The sequence below is a fragment of the Nannospalax galili genome, unplaced genomic scaffold (assembly GCF_000622305.1).
Source record: "Nannospalax galili isolate Female #2095 unplaced genomic scaffold, S.galili_v1.0 scaffold741, whole genome shotgun sequence".
Taxonomy (NCBI): domain Eukaryota; kingdom Metazoa; phylum Chordata; class Mammalia; order Rodentia; family Spalacidae; genus Nannospalax; species Nannospalax galili.
In genome coordinates this window covers 1,419,147-1,437,793 of record NW_008346093.1, presented here as the reverse complement: position 1 = coordinate 1,437,793, position 18,647 = coordinate 1,419,147, and the positions used below count along the sequence as shown (strand labels likewise).

The 18,647-nt window shown below is 50.2% G+C and overlaps 1 protein-coding gene across 1 annotated transcript; it reads right to left on the bottom strand.

Annotated features, from left to right (window-relative positions):
- Nucleotides 1-190: 190 nt before the first annotated feature.
- Ccdc120 (coiled-coil domain containing 120) lies at nucleotides 191-17,858 on the bottom strand. The gene is given in 14 exon segments (XM_017800465.2): nucleotides 191-1,212; nucleotides 1,710-2,633; nucleotides 3,666-3,764; nucleotides 3,885-4,056; nucleotides 4,306-4,368; nucleotides 5,005-5,290; nucleotides 5,650-5,790; nucleotides 7,851-7,984; nucleotides 8,123-8,213; nucleotides 8,342-8,391; nucleotides 8,394-8,495; nucleotides 11,260-11,295; nucleotides 11,449-11,991; nucleotides 17,540-17,858. Coding segments are annotated over 11 exon segments (2,094 nt in total). The 5' UTR covers nucleotides 8,413-8,495; nucleotides 11,260-11,295; nucleotides 11,449-11,991; nucleotides 17,540-17,858; the 3' UTR covers nucleotides 191-1,097.
- Between the last annotated feature and the right edge of the window lie 789 nt (nucleotides 17,859-18,647).

Sequence of the window (18,647 nt, the reverse complement as noted above, 5' to 3'; positions counted from 1 at the left end):
GTGGTGCACTCCTGTAATTCCAGCACTCGGGAGGCAGAAGCAGGTGGATCTCTGTGAGTTTAAGGCCAGCCTGGTCTACATAGTGAGTTTCAGGACAGCTGGGGCTACAGGGAGACCCTGTCTCAAAAAGACCAAAAAAAAATTATCTAGACTTAACTAGATGCAAAGAAGACAGAGGAGCAATCCAGGGTTCAGTTTATACATTTATTATAGAAATCCCCTTCCAGTGTGAGTAGTGTCTTGGGCCCAGACCCATTGGTACAAAAAGAAAAGTTTAACACCAGGTGAAGGGGGTAGGGGAACCCCCAGCTCCAGAAAGTCACAGACAAGTATAGAAAACACGGGTTATGTTAAAAAGGAAGATGTGACGTGGCCTGTGGCCCATGGCCAGACGTCACCTGAGGATTTTACTGGCACCTACTAGCTGCCAGGTTTAACCTGCAATATCCCAGGAATGACCTACTCAATGGTTCTGCCCTGTGACAACCTCCTGTGGGGCCTCCTAATTGGGGATGGTCAGTACAGAGGCCATGGGCAGAGACAGAAACAAAAGCTCCTTCAGGGACCCCACCCAGATTTCCAGCCTTCCAAATGTTGACAGGAACTCGCCTGCCCAAGAACTCTAGAGAAAGGAGGCAGGGAGTTCTTTTCATACCAGTCTCAGGGCTGCATCAAACAGGGCCCTGTGACTCTATGGTCCATTTCGTTGGGGAAGGGGAGTGGTTCCTGAATGGAACAGGGGGCATGGGGATAGGAATGAACCCAACCAGGACTGAGCTCACAGTTTCCCTTTTATAAAACAATGGGCAATGACAGTGAATACTAAATCACAACTGTAAACAGAAATGGAGAAAGGGGCAGAGTTCCCACAACATTAACCCCCCCTCTTTGAAGCTAGCTGAGTCCCTCCAGTTCCCTAGCACAGTGTGAGAAGAGAAACAGGGTATCAGACATGGCCCACAGGAGCCATGGGGCCTTGGAAGATCAGATGGTTGCCCCTCAAGACTAAGAGCAACCACATCCCAGGGTTCAGCAAGGTCGACTGTGTGCTCCCCAGATTGGAGTCATGCCCAGACCAAGGGGCATATCAGGAGAGGTCAGACCAGTGTCCCTGGGGTCTGAGGATCAGAACTGGAAGACTGCTCCCCCTCTAGCGTCAGGTCACTTAAACGAGCGCTCAGCTCCGGGGGATACAGGAAGTCCGTGTAGTATCTTTAGAAAGGACAGCAGGAATCCAGAGGACAGGTGGGGGAAAACGAGAAAAGAGAGGAAAAGACAGGACACACACAGAGAGAGGGAAAGAGGCTTGTTAAAGAGGCGGAGGCAGGCACAGGACAGCACCTTCAGGCTCTCAAGCATAGGGTGTGGAGCAAGGAAGAGAAAGCCAGGGAGCACACGTCACATATATCCCTTCCTCCCAGCATCCTGGCTTCAAGGCTCATTTGGCCAGCTGCCACACACCAGTGAAAATAGAGAACTCCTTCTAGAGCTTGGTAAAGAACTGCTGCTACCAGCATCCAAGAATCCCCTCCACTGGGACCCCAAGGACTAATGCAGGTTATGTCTGATACAGTGACTCCATGTCAAGGCTACAGCTAGTTTCCTTGGGGTCCCAGTTACCAGCTATTGTGACAAAGTGCTCCCTGGTCAGGATATTTTCACTATTTGCATCAAGAGACCCCTACCCATCAATAAAAGCACCCCCATACCTGCTGGAGACAGGGGGTGCTGTAAAACTCCTCGAGTGCGGGAGCGGTGCCTGGCTGTGGGGGCCGTACAATGCCTGGCCCACCTCATAGCAGCGGGCATGGAGGAAGGGTGCGTGTGTCGGACCCACGTGGGAGGAGAGGAAAGGCCGGCGCTGGGGCCCCATGGCCAATCCCGAGTTCCGGATGTACCAGTCCCGCAGTCCCTCCAGGGCAAGGTTCTTGTGGCCACTGCGCTCCCCAACTGAGGGGATCCGAGTTGGTGGGGGCATCCACAGTAATGGGTTTGGATGCACCTCGGGACCCTCTATAGCTTCCAGGGGTAGGCCACAGGGCTTGGTGCGAATGGCACGGGCATGGGGCTCCTTGCTGCGTAGGAGGGGACTGTTGCCGTCAGCTGCATACATGGGTGGCGGGCCAGGGAGCATGGTAAGGAGCCCATCTCGGCGGGAGAGGGGTCCTGGGACCTCAGGGGCAGGTAGCAGCTCCCCCCAGCCTGCCCCGCTGCCACCACCTCTGGGCAGGCCCCGGTCCAAGGAATAGTCCAAAAGGAAGTCTCCACACACAGGTGGGAGCCGGGGGACCCCACGGGAAGCAGGAGCAGCTGAGCTAGGCCGGGCAGCCCGAGGAGGGTCTGGGGGGCCAGCAGTGCGGGAGGAGAAGGCAGGGACTACTGGTTGGGGACGCTCATACAGCACCTCGCTGCTCTTGCAGACTGGAGGACCAGCAGCAGGGGGAGCCAGGGGCGTAGGTGGGGAGCCGGCTCCCCCAGCAGCTGCCCGGTCCACCAGGAGAGCCTCAGAGCTGTTGCTACGACGGGTGCGAGCTGCGAAGAGGGAGGCCCGATCTGAAGCAGGATCAGCCCGAGGAAAGCCCATCTGGGAGTCCTGACTGCCAGACCATTGGCGAGAATGGAGGCCTTCGGGTCTGGGGAGCAGAGGTCGAGTAACAAGTGTTAAGGATCAGAAAAATCAGGCAGGTGATCTGAGTGCCCTGCATGCCTCATCTCTTTCTGAGCCTCCATTTACATATCTCTAAAATGGATCCAGGATTCGAAGTTGTGTGCATGGAGCTGCTAGGTAGCCTGTGTAAACGGCCACAGAGGTTTGGTCTCAGGCCAAACCTCAGGGCATAGAAATGTACAAAGGGATGGGGCTGCTAACTTTGAGGGTGATGTAAATATGTCTGGGGCTGGAGAGGATCACTAGCCAAGGAGGAACACACAGGGGTACTCTTCTACTAGCCCTGGCCCATTTCCCTGCTAAGGCTGGCCTCATGGCTCCATTCTACCTCCTGAAGGAAGTCTAGGCCTTACACCTGAAACTGAAGACCTACCTGAAGTCTAACATACCATGTATATGAACTATTCCCAAACAATCTTCCCTTCATGCACAGGACAGAGATTTTGTTCATAGCATGGGAAAAGTAGGCACTTGAGTATCTCGTATCTCAGAAACACTACAGTGCTTCAAAGCAGATTCTGGAGTCAAAAAAATTGCCTGGGTTAAAATACCAGGATTTCAGTTTACTCACAAGTTATTTAATTAACCCTGTTGTGACTCAGTTTCCACAGCCATAAATGGAAACAACAGCACCTCCTTAGAGGGATCTTGTGATAATTATAGGGGTTGATATCGACTACAAAAGCACCAATTACTAGCAGACAGTAGGCATTCAGTCCACACTACCAGAATGTACTGTGCCTATGTCTTTCAAAGGCAGGAATTACTACAATGGCTTCACAAATGAGACAAACATTTAGAGAAGGGAAATGACTTATCCAAAAAATACAGGAAAGTCCATACTCAAGCTTTCATGACTCTGTCTCCAATTCCCACTCCAACTTCTAATCACCTTTCAAAGCCCAGCCACTCATGTCTCACGTACTTTGGTAAGATTTCCAGTTCAAACTAAAGGTTCCCTCCTGATACTCAGATCCACCTTCAAGAGTCTCCTTACTTGCAGAGCTGGGGGCCAGTGACCCGGGTGAGGACAGGGGTGGCAGGAACACTTCGCCCCTCAAAACTGGAGGCACTCCTAGGCAGGGAGCGTGTGGGGCTAGACAGAGACAGCAGGCCTAGATCAGGACCCAGGTTAGGCCTAGCTGGCCCTCCTTCCAACCCAGGCTCAAGATCTCACTCCTGGTCCTGGGGAAAGGGAGACGGAGCTCCTCCTCACCTGGTAGGGCTGGCCACAGAGTTGCGTCGGCTCTTCAGGTCCCCATAAATATCTGATGGTGGTTTCCATGGGGCTCGCCGCTCAGGGCTTCCTCCAGATACTGCCCGCAGCTGGTCCCAGGCCTTTGGTGGTGAGGGGCGCTCAGCCAGAGAGAAGCAGCTACGGGGCTCCTCTGGGTGAAAGCCAGAGAAGGGTAGAATTTAATGAGGGGGCAGAGGAAGCTGGGGCAAAGGGGAAGGGCATGTCAAGGTTAAGCAAGCTAAGGGATGAAGAAGGACTGACCTCTAGGGCCTAGCAATAAGGAGGCAGTGGTAGAGTGAGTGGAGTGACACTAAGGACACAGGGGGCTAAAGTACAAGGGGTCAAATAACAGAATATTCTGAGAGGAAACAAGAGGGCAAGTTTCAGGGATAGTTCTTACCATTATCATGGCTAGCCCCTGACTCTGAGAGGGAGCTGCTCTCCGAGTGTAGAACTACATCCTCTATAGGCAAGAAGAGAAGCAACCTATCAATTCAAGGTCTGGGCTCCATCCCCTTCCACCACTGGAGAGGTACCTCTGTCTATCCTGCCTTCTGTCTCCTCACTCTGTCCCCTCCTAAAGAAGCCACCCTTGCCAGACCTAATGGCACAGGCCTGAAACTCTAGCTACTCAGGAGGCTGAAGCATGAGGACCACAAGTTCAAAGCCAAACTCGACTACGGAAGGAGTTCAAGGCCAGCCTAGTCAACTTATCAAGATCCTGTCTCAGAATTAAAGGTAAAGGCAAAATAAAACAAAACAAAACAATATATGGAGGACTGGAGATGTAGTTCAGTGGGAGAGTACTTACCTAGCATGCTCAAGGACCTAGATTCAATCTGACCACAAAAAATCCTATCTTTATCTGAATTCAAGACCACCATGGGCTTGAGTATTCACCTTGCTGATGCCCCATAGTCACCTCTCTTGCCCTCAAGTCAGATTATTACAGTTCCTCATTGGGGGAGTCATTTAAGTCTTGTCCACCTCTCTGCCTTGAGTGGCTGCTCAGCCTTCCCACCCCTACCATGAGGATTAGCCACAATCCACTCCAAGGTCCAATCTTCACTCACTGGAGAGATGCTCAGACCTGGCTCACCTTGGCTGAGCTGAGCAAGGCGTGTGCCCAGGCAGACACCCTGGACATTGATGAGTGCCCCCGAAGACAGTGGTAGTGGCTGGAGCACAGGGAGGCCAAGGCGGACCCGGAAGTCCCTGAGCTGCTCCTCCAGCTCATGCAGCCTCCGCAGTGCATCAGCCTGCACCTGACGACGGCGACGCCTCTGCTCTGTGCTCAGGTCAGGGGCCAGTGCCAGGCGGCGGGCAGCGGCTGCAATCTGCTGCTGCACTGACACCTCACGCTCCAGGGCCTCAAGAGCCAGTTCCTGCATAGCCCAAGATGGGTGAAACAGGATTAAATATTGGAATGACTAGGCATAAGCATGGGAAGGTGGCAGAGCCCACCTACACAGCAGGTGGGGCCTGTTCTTCCTTGGGGCAGGCCTGTTTGCCTAGGGGTGGGGCTTATTCATCCTCTGGGGACAGAACCTATCTTGATAGGAGGCTGAGACCATGTATCTTCCTAAAGGAAGCTTGTCTTCACAGTTAGGGACCAGCATCCCACAGGGAACCTATCTGTGCAAATCCCCCCCCCAGCTTCTCCCTCTCCTGGCCACAACCCTCACTCTTCCCTTGTTTCTGCTCTTTACCAGCACCATCGTGCTCTCCACACCCATCTGCTCACCTCAGCAGGGCACAAGGAGTGGTGTGCTGGGTTTGACTGTGGCGGAGGGTAGGCTCGTGTTGCAGGGGGCCTCCGGCGCACCAAGTGGGGTCGTTCACCAGGCTCCAGTGGGCACTCAGGGGGCAGCTGGCCAGTTAGCTCCTGGAGGAGGCAGGGGGCAGAGACTACAAGGGTTAGTTAGAAGGATGGTATAGAGCAGTGAGGGTTTCAGAAGCTACAGACAACTTCCAAGGAGCTCAGCACCCCACATGTGTGTGTTCTCCTCTTCTCAGGAACTCTACCACAAGGGTAGGCAGTGTAGACTCTGAGTTCCTCAATGGCCCAAATCCCTAGGGCCCTGGGCACTGGAGGCTGGGAAATCTGGAGTCCAAAGTTCTTAGTTTTTATAAAAGCCACAGTCTATACACTGCATATTATTAACACTCCATTCAGGGTATGGGGCTGCATCATCTGAATCCCATTACATTATGTATAGGTGAACATGAGTGCCCACATTTGTGTGTGTGTGTGTGTGTGTGTGTGTGTATGTGTGTGTGTGTAGGCCAGAAGCCAACCTTGGGTGTCTTCCTCAGGATGCCACCCACTTTGTTTTGAGGGGTTTTTTTGGTCTTTTCAAGACAGGGTTTCCCTGTAGCCACTGGCCTGGAACTCACTATGTAGACCAGGCTGGCCTTGAACTCACAGAGATCCGCCTGCCTCTGCCTCCCATGTGCTGGGATTAAAGGCATGTGTCACCACACCCAACTCACTTTGTTTTTTTGAGACAAGGTCTCTCACTAGTCTGAAATTTGCTGGTTAGGCTAGGCTGGCTGGCCAGCAAGCCCCAGGAATCTACCTGTCTCCACCTCCCCAGCACTGGGATCACAAGTGTCTGCCACCATGCTCAGCTTTCTCTTTTACATGGATTCTAGGGCTTGAACTCAGGTCCTCATGCTTGCATGACAAGCAGTTTACTAAATGAGCTATCTCCCCTACTTCTAAACCCCATTATTATTTCAGGCAAAGTATGTGGACACTCACAATAAAAAGGGTAAAATTAGAATTACAATCAAATGTGATGACTCATGCCTGTAATTCCAGTGCTTACTTGGTAGACTGAAGCAAGACCTGGAGACCAGCTTGGACAACAAAGTGAGACCTGTCTCAAAAGACAGATGGATAGGGCTGAAGAGGTGGCTCAGTGGTTAAGAGCATTTACTGCTCTTGCAGAGGACCCAGGTTTGGTTCCTAGCACCTGTAACTCCAATTCCAGGAACGCTGATGCCCTCTTCTGGCCTCTGCAGGCACCTATACATGTGGTGCATATAAACTCAGACACATGAAACATAAAATTTTAAAAATAAATCTTTTTTTTTTAAAGACAGATGGAAGCTGGGTGTGGTGGTACATGCCTTTAATCCCAGCACTTGGGAGGCGGATCTCTGTGAGTTCACAGCCAGCCTGGTCTACATAGTGAGTTCCAGGCCAGCTGGGGCTACAGGGAGACCCTGTCTCAAAAAGACAAAAAAAAAAAAAAAAAAAAAAAAGACAGATGGAGCCCAGTGTGGTGGCATGCACCTTTAATCCCACCCCCAGGAGGCAGAGGCAGGTAGATCTCTGTGAGATGAAGGCCAGCATGGTCCACATAGTAACTTATAGGTGAGCTGGGACTAGGGAGACCCAATCAAAAAACAAAAAAAAGACAGGTGGGAGCCAGGCTTGGTGGCACACGCCTTTAAGGCAGGAGGCAGGAGGCAGAGGCAGACAAATCTCTGTAAGATCAAGGCCAACCTGGTCTTCACAGTGAGTTCCAGGCCAGCTGGGGTTACATGGAGACCCTGTCTCCAAACAAACAACCCCCGCAAATAAAAATAAAATGACAGATAGATGGACAGAAGGAAGAAAGGGAGGGAAGGAGGGAAGGAGGGTGGGAGGAAAGGAGGAAGGGAAGGAAAAATCACCCCATATCTGTTCAGGGTGGACTTTGTTGCTCAGTTTTAGAAAGCTTTCACTTTTTGAGGTTTGGAGGGTTTTAAACTGTTCACAAGGGTATGGGTCTGCATTACCACATTTCATTGACTCCAAGAACTCTAAGCCAAACTTTGAGGAAACTGAGGGTGACAAAAAACTTATAGCCCAGACAAGTGGTTAGGAACCATCACTACACTCTGCCTGGCTCCTCACTCCCCTCCTGCCCAACAGCCCTGGGGCCAGGTCCTTACCGCCTCCTGCAGGCACACTTTCCGGAGCTCCTGAAGTTTCAGGCTCAGAGCCTCTTGCAGGGCTCGCTGGCGGTCAAGAAGCCCCCGTAGACGCTCTGACTTCACATGGGGGGCAGCCTCACCAAACAGGGCAGCTATACAGAGGGAGCAAAGATCAGGACAGCTAGGACATTCTGGGGTATCTATGGGGCCAGAGTCCAACCCTTCCCAAGCAGGTACATGGAGACTCACAGCAGGGGAGGAGGCAGCAGGAAGGGGAACCAACCACTGACCTGGAGCACTGAAGGTAGGAGAGGTGATCAGCTGACCTTTGACTTCCATCTTGGTACTGTTGGGAGGCCGTGGCTGATGGCTGGACAAACCCTAGTAGTAACACAGTACAGGAGGCATTAAGGAAGCATATCCCATGACACCAGAGTCCCTAGTCCAACCCCAGTTCCCATGTTCCAGTTGGTTGGGAATACAAAGTACCCTGGACCCCACCCGCCTACCTGGCCTGCCCGCTCAAATTCTGTGTCAATGTCTGGACCCACTTGACCTGGTACCTTGGTTCCCTTCCCATTGAGTGGTAACACAGTAAGTAGGAAGCTGGGCAGACTTACAGCGCCTCCTCAGAGGCCCATGGGCCACAGCCAGCAGTCTTGCCTGGGGAGAGAGAATTAATGGTACAGATTCAACTGAGTATAACAACAGTGAGTACTTATTAAGCTTTGAGTGCCTGGAACAGTTACCTGCTATGATACAATGAATCTTCCAAACCTCTTAGGTAGGAGCTCCATCATTATTAGCTCCCCTTTTGAGATGAGAGGTGTAAGACACAGAAAGATGAAAATGATTGCCTAGTCAATGACAAAGCCCAGGACCACCCCTCTAGTCCTATATATTCCCCCATGAGAGCTACTCCAACTCCATCAACTTCTGCTTGAGCTCTTCAGCCCATCAGGCCTCAGGGCCTTTACCCAGGCTTTGACCACATTCCAGAGTGTTGTTTTCAGTCTCTTACCACATGAATCTTGTTTCTCACTTACCACTTTGCGTTTTTTTTCTTTTTTTAAAGATTGTTTTGTTTCTATGAGACAGCATCTCACTCTGTAGCCTAGGTTGGCCTGAAATCCACTGTATAGCCCAATCTGGTCTTGAACTTGTAGCAATCCTCCTGCCTTAGTCTCTCAAGTGCTGAGATTACAGGCAGACACTACTATGCCTAGCTCATTCTGGGGCATAAACACCACTTTCAGAGGTGGCCCGATTGATGTGCTCTCAAATTTGCTGTTGAATGAAAGACTGTGCCTCCCCAGTACCTCTAATGTGGCCAGGAACCATGTCTGCCTGGTGCATCAGTAGCTCCAGCACCCTGAACACTGCTGCACACAAGTGTCCCACAAATGTCTGCCAGTGGGCTGAATGGCTGAGTGAATAAACACGAGGTAGCTGAGCCATGGTTCAAGGCCAAATCTGGCCCTATACTTGTTCTAATTCCATCTTGCTGCCCTGATGTAGCAAGGAGTATCACTTGACTTCAGGGTCCCTCAGCTCCTCTTCACATACAGTTCTGTCCTCAGAGTAGCATAAAGAAGTCATCCTGCTGGGACTGGTAAGAAGCAAAGTTAACAGCCAGAGATAACATACTACCTGCCTTCTGCCTCTTTTTCTGTCCCTAGAAGCCCTGGCTAAGCTGACCATGGAGCCTGCTTTGGCTGGCTGCCAGCTCTCCTTTATCTGCTCCTCTGGAGTTTGTTCCCTCCCTCCCACATCCTGCTTGGTCCCCAGCTGGGCAGCCAGGTGACATCACCTTCCACCACCTGGCCTAACCCCCATGGCAGGTGACTGGGAGGGCCTCATGGAAACAGCAGAGTTCTCATTTTAACCTACCTTGAAATCTACAGCTTGTCATGATGTTGTAGTAAGGAGTAGAGAACACCCAGGCAACCAAGAAAGCATGGCTTCAAGCCCCTTCCCCATTTTCACATTGTGGGGCATGGCCAAACTGCCTAGAAGGTACACCAATTTCTCTGTAGTCCTATCTGTTTCATAGGATCTGTATCCTTCCCTCAAAAGAGGCATGTTCTATCCTTAACATCAATGGTAAGGTAGGCCCAAAAGCCCTTTTTACAAATCCAGGCAGTTTGTACTCTGCGAAGACTCTTACACACCCACCCATCCGAAGCTCAGCACTTCCAAACATGATAGGTTTTTTTTCATGTCCCATCTTTTTCTGTCCTTCAACTCCTAAAACAGGAGTTACTTTCCCAAGCACTATTTGAGTTTGGGGAACTTTCACAAGGCTTGCCTAAATCATCCTCTGCCCCAGCAGGACCCAACTCCTCCCCATGAGCCCATTTATCCCATTAACCAACATCAGTCTCATGTTTTATACTACACTACCTCAATCCTTCCTTCTTTAGAAACTCAGTGCATCGTGGAAGTCAACACAGGGTCTAGACAGGAACCCCAACTCCACCCTGTCAGCCTGACCTCAGGGACATAACTAGGGCATGAGTCATGGGGTCACTAGGCAGGCTAGACATGGGTCAACACCCCACACCCCCATCCCTTGCTCCAGAACCTTTGCTTCCACTGGCTTGTCCTTTGGACACCTTGCCTTGGGACTTAAGGTCAGCCAACCAACCCCAAATTGTAAGAAAGAGCGTTCGGTTATCCTCCCAACCAAACCCTGGTACCTCACTGACAACCCCAAGGCCTTGTCCTGTTTTCTTGTTTCAGGGATGAGCTGCAGCAGGAGAGCTACAGAGGGTACCCCCATACACACCCAGAGGCGGGCCCAGCAGGTTTTTCAGGTCTGCCCTTCTGACACCACAGCCGAGAAAAATTCCTGGCTGTAATGACTGTTTACAACCAAGTTATTTCACCTGGGTGGCACCCCAACACTGTCAGTGGGACCCCCCCCCCATTTCCACACCCTGCCACCACTTGAGCAAATACACACTCCCACAGTCTGGACTGTTCCTCAGCCCCCAACCCAAGAGCACACCCTGCTTCTATCAGGCTAGGTGAACAAATGGGGGGAGGGACAGATGCCTGAGAAGTGGTTTCTAAATAGTCCAGTCTGGTTTTTTCTGAGGCACAGGTCCTGGTGAGGAGGCTCCTCTAACAGGGGAACAGGAAGTAAAGGCTGGGGCAGAGAAGGGGTACTCAGTCTCTTCATCCTTCCTTCTCCACTTCCAGCCAGGATTTGTATCAAGAAAGGAAATTAGGCATTTGGAAATTTGTCCTGCTACTCAGATCCTTCTGTACTGAACACCCCTCCTAGCCCCATGCAATGCTGCTGGTGTACTTCTTCCACAGACTAGGCTCTGTTCGAAGGAACTTCAGTACACTCTACCCCAGTTCTCAGTCCCTGTGCCTTCATTGTCCCACACCCCTGGACCCATTGCTCCCAGGTACTCACCAATGCCAGAGGGTGCTGTATAGTAGCCTCAAATATCTACAAAAAAAAACTGTTGTCTTGAGCAGGCCCTGGCTCTCCTGAAGTGGAAGTGAATAGCAGCAGGGACTACAGCCTGGGCCGCCTCCCACTAGGTAAAGGCCCAGCCTACCTGGTTAGGAATTGGGCGGGCCCATACCTTTTAACCCTTACCTGCCTGTCTCCAGGGCTAGGGCCGCCCCTGGGAGGCAGCCTCCAGGGTCAGGTGCCTGCAGGGTGCCCAGCATGGCCAAGAATGGAGCACAGAATTCCCTCCTCACCACAGACACCTGTCAGAGAACTAGGGAAGTAGGGCTAAGAGCTGTGGGGGAGCCACTGCCTCTCCTGTTGCCGGGATGCCCAAGCCACTAGAGCCTGCCCATCTAGAGTAGCATCTTGGGGCTTCAACTCTGGGCAGGGTGCATTACATTCCCCAAGCCCCTGCCCTTCCCTCCCAGGGAAAGGCAACTGTAAGAGAAGTTTTGAAGGGAAATTTCCCCCCATAATTAGTCATTTTCTAAGTTGGGGACACAGGAAGTTAACCTATCTAAGGAGAGTCCAAATCTCAAGACACTACTATCTTTCACAGCCCCAGAAGAAATAATCTTAGTAAACAGACCACAAGTTTTGCTGTCAAACCTGGGGAATGGTGCAGACCCAGCCTTCTCAGAGCCATGTTATAGATGGGGAAGCTGAGGCTTGGCAAGGTGAAGAGGCCTAAGGACAAAGTGACATAAGAGCATAACAATGGGCAGATCAGAACTGGGGGCTAGGTCAGAGGCTACTCCCTGAAGGGAGGGGAAGTAGGAAGAAATCTTATATTTCTTCACATCCTTGGTCATTCTCTCCTGTTCCTCCCCTCAATATTTCTGGCCTGGAGCCAGGCTTTGTGCCAGACAAATTGAGAGCTTTGAGTCCCTCTAATCTCTCCCCTCCCCTGCAGCCCTGCCTGGGTTCTGGGCTTCTCCCAGCACACACCAAATATCCTGTGCTTCATGTGAGACCATCTGCTTTGTGAGCTCAGGACCCAAACCTAACCTAGGAACATACAGCAGCCTGTGTGAACAGAGAGGACTATTAGGAGTGCTTCTTCCCAAGTTGAGGAGGGGATCCTAAAGAAGCTTTCCCCAGGCCACATGCTATTAAGGTCTCCCACCACCCCTTGCCCACTCTTCTTCCTGGTTTCAAGATTTCCTGTGTGGGATACAAAGGACCCTTTCATTGCTTTCACCGCCACTTTTACCTTCTCCAGGGCTGGTGAAGGCAGGCAGAGGGAAGATGGCCAGATAGTTGGGTGTTGCTGGGGACTGTCCTCTTGGCCACGGCCTCTCCCACCTCTTATGGGTCACCAAGGATGTTAGGAAAATGAACATTTACAATCAGGGACAAGAGACGAGAGAATCTGGCTGACAGTGCAGATAGAGCCTCAAAGTCTATATTACCTCATTTGGGAAATGCGTAAAAGGTGGTTTTTATAGAGCCAAGAGAGGCCAAAAGGAATTCAGAAGTTATTTCAAAGTGCAAAGAAACTCACACCATATCACTAATGACTGTTAATAAGAACAATAAATTCACACAGAGGTGGACTGATGTAGGGGTAAGTGAGGAAGAGCAGGTAACTCCTGGATCAAGTAGCCGGCGGGACAGTTGTCCACACACATCATTGCCCTGGTTCCAGATTTTTTTTCAGTACTGGGAATTGAACCAGGGCCTTGTACATGTTAGGTAAGCACTCAACCACTGAACTATGGCCCTATTGCCACGATTTTTTTAAATAAACTTAAAATTTTTTGAGCCAGGCATGGTGGCACACACCTTTAGTCCCAGCACTCAGGAGGCAGAGGCAGGCGGAACTCTGTGAGTTTGAGGCCAGCCTGGTCTACATGGTGAGTTTCAGGCCAGCTGGGGCTACAGGGAGACCCTGTCTCAAAAAAGCCAAAATTTTTTTTTTATGTGTCTGAGTGTTTCCCCGGTATATAAGCGCACCTGTATGTTCAATGCCCACAGAGGTCAGAAAAGAGCATTGGATCTGCTGGAACTGGTGTAATTAGGCACCATGTGAGTGCTGGAAACCAAACCCAAGTCCTCTGCAAGAGCAGCCAGTACTCTTAACCACTGAGCCATCTCTCCAACCCTAGCCCCACAATTTTAACAGGCTAGAAGACAGCTAAGCTCTAAACACTTTAGCTCACATGAACCCCACACAGCTAGTAAATGGTGAGTCTGGGTTTTAAACCAACTGTCACTCATTGGCTATGTGAATGCTTCAACAAGTCACTTAACTATTCAGTCCCTCAATGTTCTCATCTGCTGTATAGGGAAGCTAAGGTTGTAGGGGGAACTTTATAGGGATTCAGAGTCTTTGATACTAAATTATATAGCAGTGATGGATACTCAGAGGGCTGTTTCAAGCATTAATTGACAATACATTTACAGCTTGCTTATTAGGATAGCTACTGGCTGGATATAAGTGCTCAGAATGCATTGACTGTTAACAAATATTCCTACTCCTTATAGAATCAATTGATACATTTGGATATTTTTTTGAGACAGGTGGTATATCTCAGTTTCACCTTATAAATCTGAAACAGAGTTGTTGTTGTTTTTTCCTCAGATAACCTTGTCTGAATTCTCACTGTCCAAAATCAAGAACTATGGGGCTGGAGAGACATCTCAGCATTTAAGAGCACTGGCTGCTCTTGCAGAGGACCCAGGTTTGGTTCGGCTACAAACCTTGTGTAACTCCAGTTCCAGGGGATTTGACACCCTCTTCTGGTTTCCACCAATGTACAGATAGATACATGGATGTACTTACATACATGCAGGCAAGACACTCATACACATAAAATAAAAATTAAGCCAAAAGCCGGGTGTGGTGGCACACACCTTTAATCCCAGCACTTGGGAGGCAGAGGCAGGTGGATCTCTGTGAGTTCAAGGCCAACCTGGTCTACATAGCCAGTTCCAGGCCTGAGAGATGGCTCACCAGGTAGAAGTACTTGCCAAGCAAGCCTGACAATCTGAGTTGGGATCCCCAGAACCCATGTAAAAGCCAGACAGAGTGGCACATGTCTGGTAATCCTAGCACTCCTATGGTGCAGTGGGAGGCTGAGACAGGAGAATTCCCTATGTGTGCTAATGTATCCCTATAAACCCAGCACTAGAGGATGAGGCAGGAGGATCAGGGGTTCCAAGCCAGCCTAAGCTACAAAGTGAGGCCTTGTCTTGAAAAATGCAGGAATCAAATATAATCATATAAACTGTAAAGAGTGGAATCTGCACTGCACCCTATTCCACCCATGCTAGTGTGCATATACTTCAAAATAACATCTAGCTCCTGGGCACATTTTTACTTAGTCATTATCCATTATCACTTGAATTCACTCTCCTACATAATATGCAAAAATAAAATACCTTCAGATAAGTTGGCATATTTCACTGTTTGAACTCCTAGAAATCTCCCTACCAGATAGTCTGGGATGAGTAATCTTTGGGTTGGTAGTAGGTCTGGATAAATATTTTGTATAAATAAGATGGGTCTGGCATTCCTGGCTTCCTGATTCAAACTCACTATTCTTTTTTTTTGGTCTTTTTGTGACCTTGAACTCACAGAGATCCCCCTGCTTCTGCCTCCCAAGTGCTGGGATTAAAGGCACTAGCCACCATGCCAAGCCTCAAATTCACTATTCTAAGACTTTCAGGCACAAAATCTAATTAACAAACACATTACCTTCTTGCTATCCAAATGCTCCCATTCTCAATTCCATCCTGAATCAAGAGGATTCAGACAGGATGGCAATCTCATGTTATTGTTACAACTGGATAGGCCTCAATTTGATTTAATTTGATTTTTTTTTGTACAACACTGAGGATGGAACTTAGGGCCTTGCCCAGCTATATCCTCAATCTACTTTATTTTTATTTTATTATTTTTATTTTATGTGTATGAGTATTATGCCTGCATGTAGGTAAGTGCACCTGTGTCGTGCAATGCCCGAGGAAGACAGAAGAGGCTGTCGGATCCCCTGGAGCTGGAGTTACAGACAGTTGTTAGCTGCCATGTGGGTGCTGGGATTCAAACCCAGGTCTTCTGCAAGAACAGTCAGTGTTCTTAACTGCTGAGCCATCTCTCCAGCCCCTGCAATCCACTTTTTAAAAAGATGGGCTTGCAATCATCTCGGGAGGCAGAGGCAGGCAGATCTCTGTGAGTTCAAGGTCAGCCTGGTCTACATAGTGAGATCATGTCTCAAAAAGACCCCCCCAAAAAAAAGATGGGTGCAAGTGATCCTCATACTTTAGCTTATTGAGTAGCTGGGAATACAGGTTCATGGCACTATACCAGGCTGAATGGGCCTGAATCTAACATCCAGTGACAGTGACTGCCTATACCTACATACAACAGAGACCCCCCCCCCATGTGTGGAATAGTGTCAGCACCAAAATGTTTATTGATTAACTTAATGGCGAAGGGATAAACCCATTCCCCCATCTCACTCCTACCAAGCCCCACAGTCTCTGACCTATAAGGGACATTTTTGCCAGGTCAGGAAAGCAGGGACCATACACCTAGGATCAAGATCAGAAGCAGATAACATGACTTAGAAGACTCATGCAGGCAGAGCATGTTGGCGGACACCTTTAATCCCAGGACTCAGGAGGCAGAGGCAGGCGGATCTCTGTGAGTTCGAGGCCAGCCTGGTCTACATAGTGAGTTCCAGGCCAGCGGGGGCTACAGGGAGACCTTGTCTTAAAAAAGACCAAAAAAAAAAAAACAGAAAAATTACCCCCCAAAAAGACTCATATATACCTTGTGTCCCCTACCCCAATATTTTCTCAACCTCATCACCCCTCCCCCACCCAACACAGGATAGCCCCCCAATGTAAAAAGGGTAGAAACACAATCCAGACCTCTCAGACTTCCAGGGCGTCAATGAATAATTTAGGGTGTTCTTTCACATTGGGGAGAGCAGTGGGGTATAGGAACATTTCCATGCACTCTCTATGTGAGATCACTAAGGGTAGAATTGGGGGAGGAGGAAATCACACACAAAAACTGCACCTGCCACACAGAGTTTACAAGGTTGCTTGTTCTAGTTAAAAACAGTATCAGGAATGTACTTCGGAAGGCCTGGGCAAAACAAATTCTGAGTCAGGGGTATAATGAGGCCCCTGTCCAGAATGCAAAGAGGATGGGCAATGTGCATTAGAAAGGAGGAAGAGCTAAACAAGTTGGATGGTTACAATAAACATAGAGACCTTGTCTCAAAAAAGAGGCAAAACAGGGAACAAGACAAGATGCTGGCCAGAGAAATGAGGTTCAGAGTAAGAGAGAAAGTACAAGGAGACAACAGAGCATGGGTCAGAGTCAGGCAGTATAGAACAATAGCCAGAAGACATGACTGGGATAGGCTAAGGCAGTGATCAAGGGAGGGAAAGGACAGGTTCAGGATGGAAGTTAGGAACAGGAAAAGACCAGGACAGAATAAGGATAGGAATTAGGTGATAGTGGGAAAGGAAAAGAAGGAAAACAATGCAAGAGACAGAAGGGGATGTGTAAAGGTAGTGAGCCATGATGGAGATCAGAAGTCTTGCCGTGGGGCATAGCAGAGAGTGGGGAAAAATACAGAAGTCAAGCCCAGCTCAGTGGCACACACCTTTAATCCCAGCACTTGGGAGGCAGAGGCAGGTGGATTTCAGTGAATTCAAGACCAGCCTGGTCTACATAGCAAGTTCCAGGCCAGCTGGGGCTACAGGGAGACCCTGTCTCAAAAAGACCCAAAAAAAAGAAAGGAAAAAATGCAGAAGGCAGAGGTCAGCAATCAGGATAGAACTGGACCAAAATAGGGTTGGAGGTCAGGACACTTAACTGCCTCAGACCAGAAACTGGGGTCAGGGTTGGGCATCAAGACAAGATGGGCTTCAGATACAGGATAGGGTCAAGCAAGGACCTCTGCCAGAAATCCCCAAAACAAACGTGGATGGGGTTAGGGATCAGAACTGGACTTGGCGGACAAAGCAGGAGTTGAAGATCACACTAGGCCAGAAAACGGTTAGGTCAGGGGTACGAATGAAGGTTCTGGTGCCGAGGTTGCCAGGAGTTCGTAGTTTAAAAAAGATGTCCTCAGGTCAGACAGGGGTCAGGGGTGAGGGCATAGGATCAGAGGGCTTTGGTGCCTGCACAGGTCCGTCCTTGTGAGTGAGCGTTTCCCGGCCTTCATCCCGCCCTGTCCCCACCCTTCTTCTCTTGGCGGGGGTGGCTACTCACCAAGGGTCCTCGCACCCCGCAGGTGGGGTTGGCAGAGGCAGTCAAGGGTGCAGTGGGCGCGCCCCCTCGAGCAATCCGCTCATCCCAGGGCTCGCGCCTCCTCGCCTTCGGTGCCCTACCCCTGGGCCGCGTTCGGCGGCGCGACCTTTAGCCGTCGAGGCCAGATGGGGAACCCGCCCCCCGGAAGGTGGGAGAGGCGCGCCGCCCTACCCACTGCGCCCCACCTTTAACTCAGGTCGTTGGATTTTGGTGGAACGGCCACCTCCGCCGCTGAGAGCATGCCAGGGGGGCTGGGGGACGAGGGGGGCGGGGCGCGGGACCACAGCAGCGGCGGAGACAAAGTGCGCAGGCGCCAGCTCGGGTCTCCAATTTTCCAGCCCTGGAAGCTCCAGGAACAGAGAAGCGTACAGCGCGTGCGCACGCGCCTTTTGGTGGGCCCTCCCCCACGCCGAGTCCACGCCCCCTAGGTGAGCCGACCCTAGTCAAGAGATCCAAGTCACTCTCCCCACAAATCAGCACCCCCAAATGCTCTCTTGAAGCCTTCCTCACACCTCTAAACTCCTCAACGATCCCTTGTGCTGTCTCTTAATATCCCCAAACGATCCTCTACCATTCCTCAAATTATATTCCCAGAGTACTGTCTGTTGATCAAAGCAGTACCTCCAGTCCATCCTCCATGGACACTGAGCTGCACCAATACACCACTCTATTGATCATCAAGCCTTGCCCAAATCATAGTATGTTGACCCTAAGCTAGACTCCGAAGTTACCCTCCATCAATGTCGAAACTGCATACAAAAAAATTTCATAGTCAGCTCCCTTGGAGTGTGCACTTCAAGCTATACTGCACCAAGATCTAAATCACTCTTTACATCTGAATTTCAACCTCCAAATTACTTTGCATCATGCCCGCAATTGTTAACCACAAGCAGTACCTGCAGTCATCAATACCTCAGCTGCACCTATAAACTTCCGTTACCTCCAAGATGCTCCCCCTTCACAATCTGTAACTGACCCTTGAAGCCACTAACTTCCAAACAGCATTTCTTTTTTTTTTTTTTTTTTATTTTATGGGGCTGGAGAGATGGCCCAGGGATTAAGAGCACTG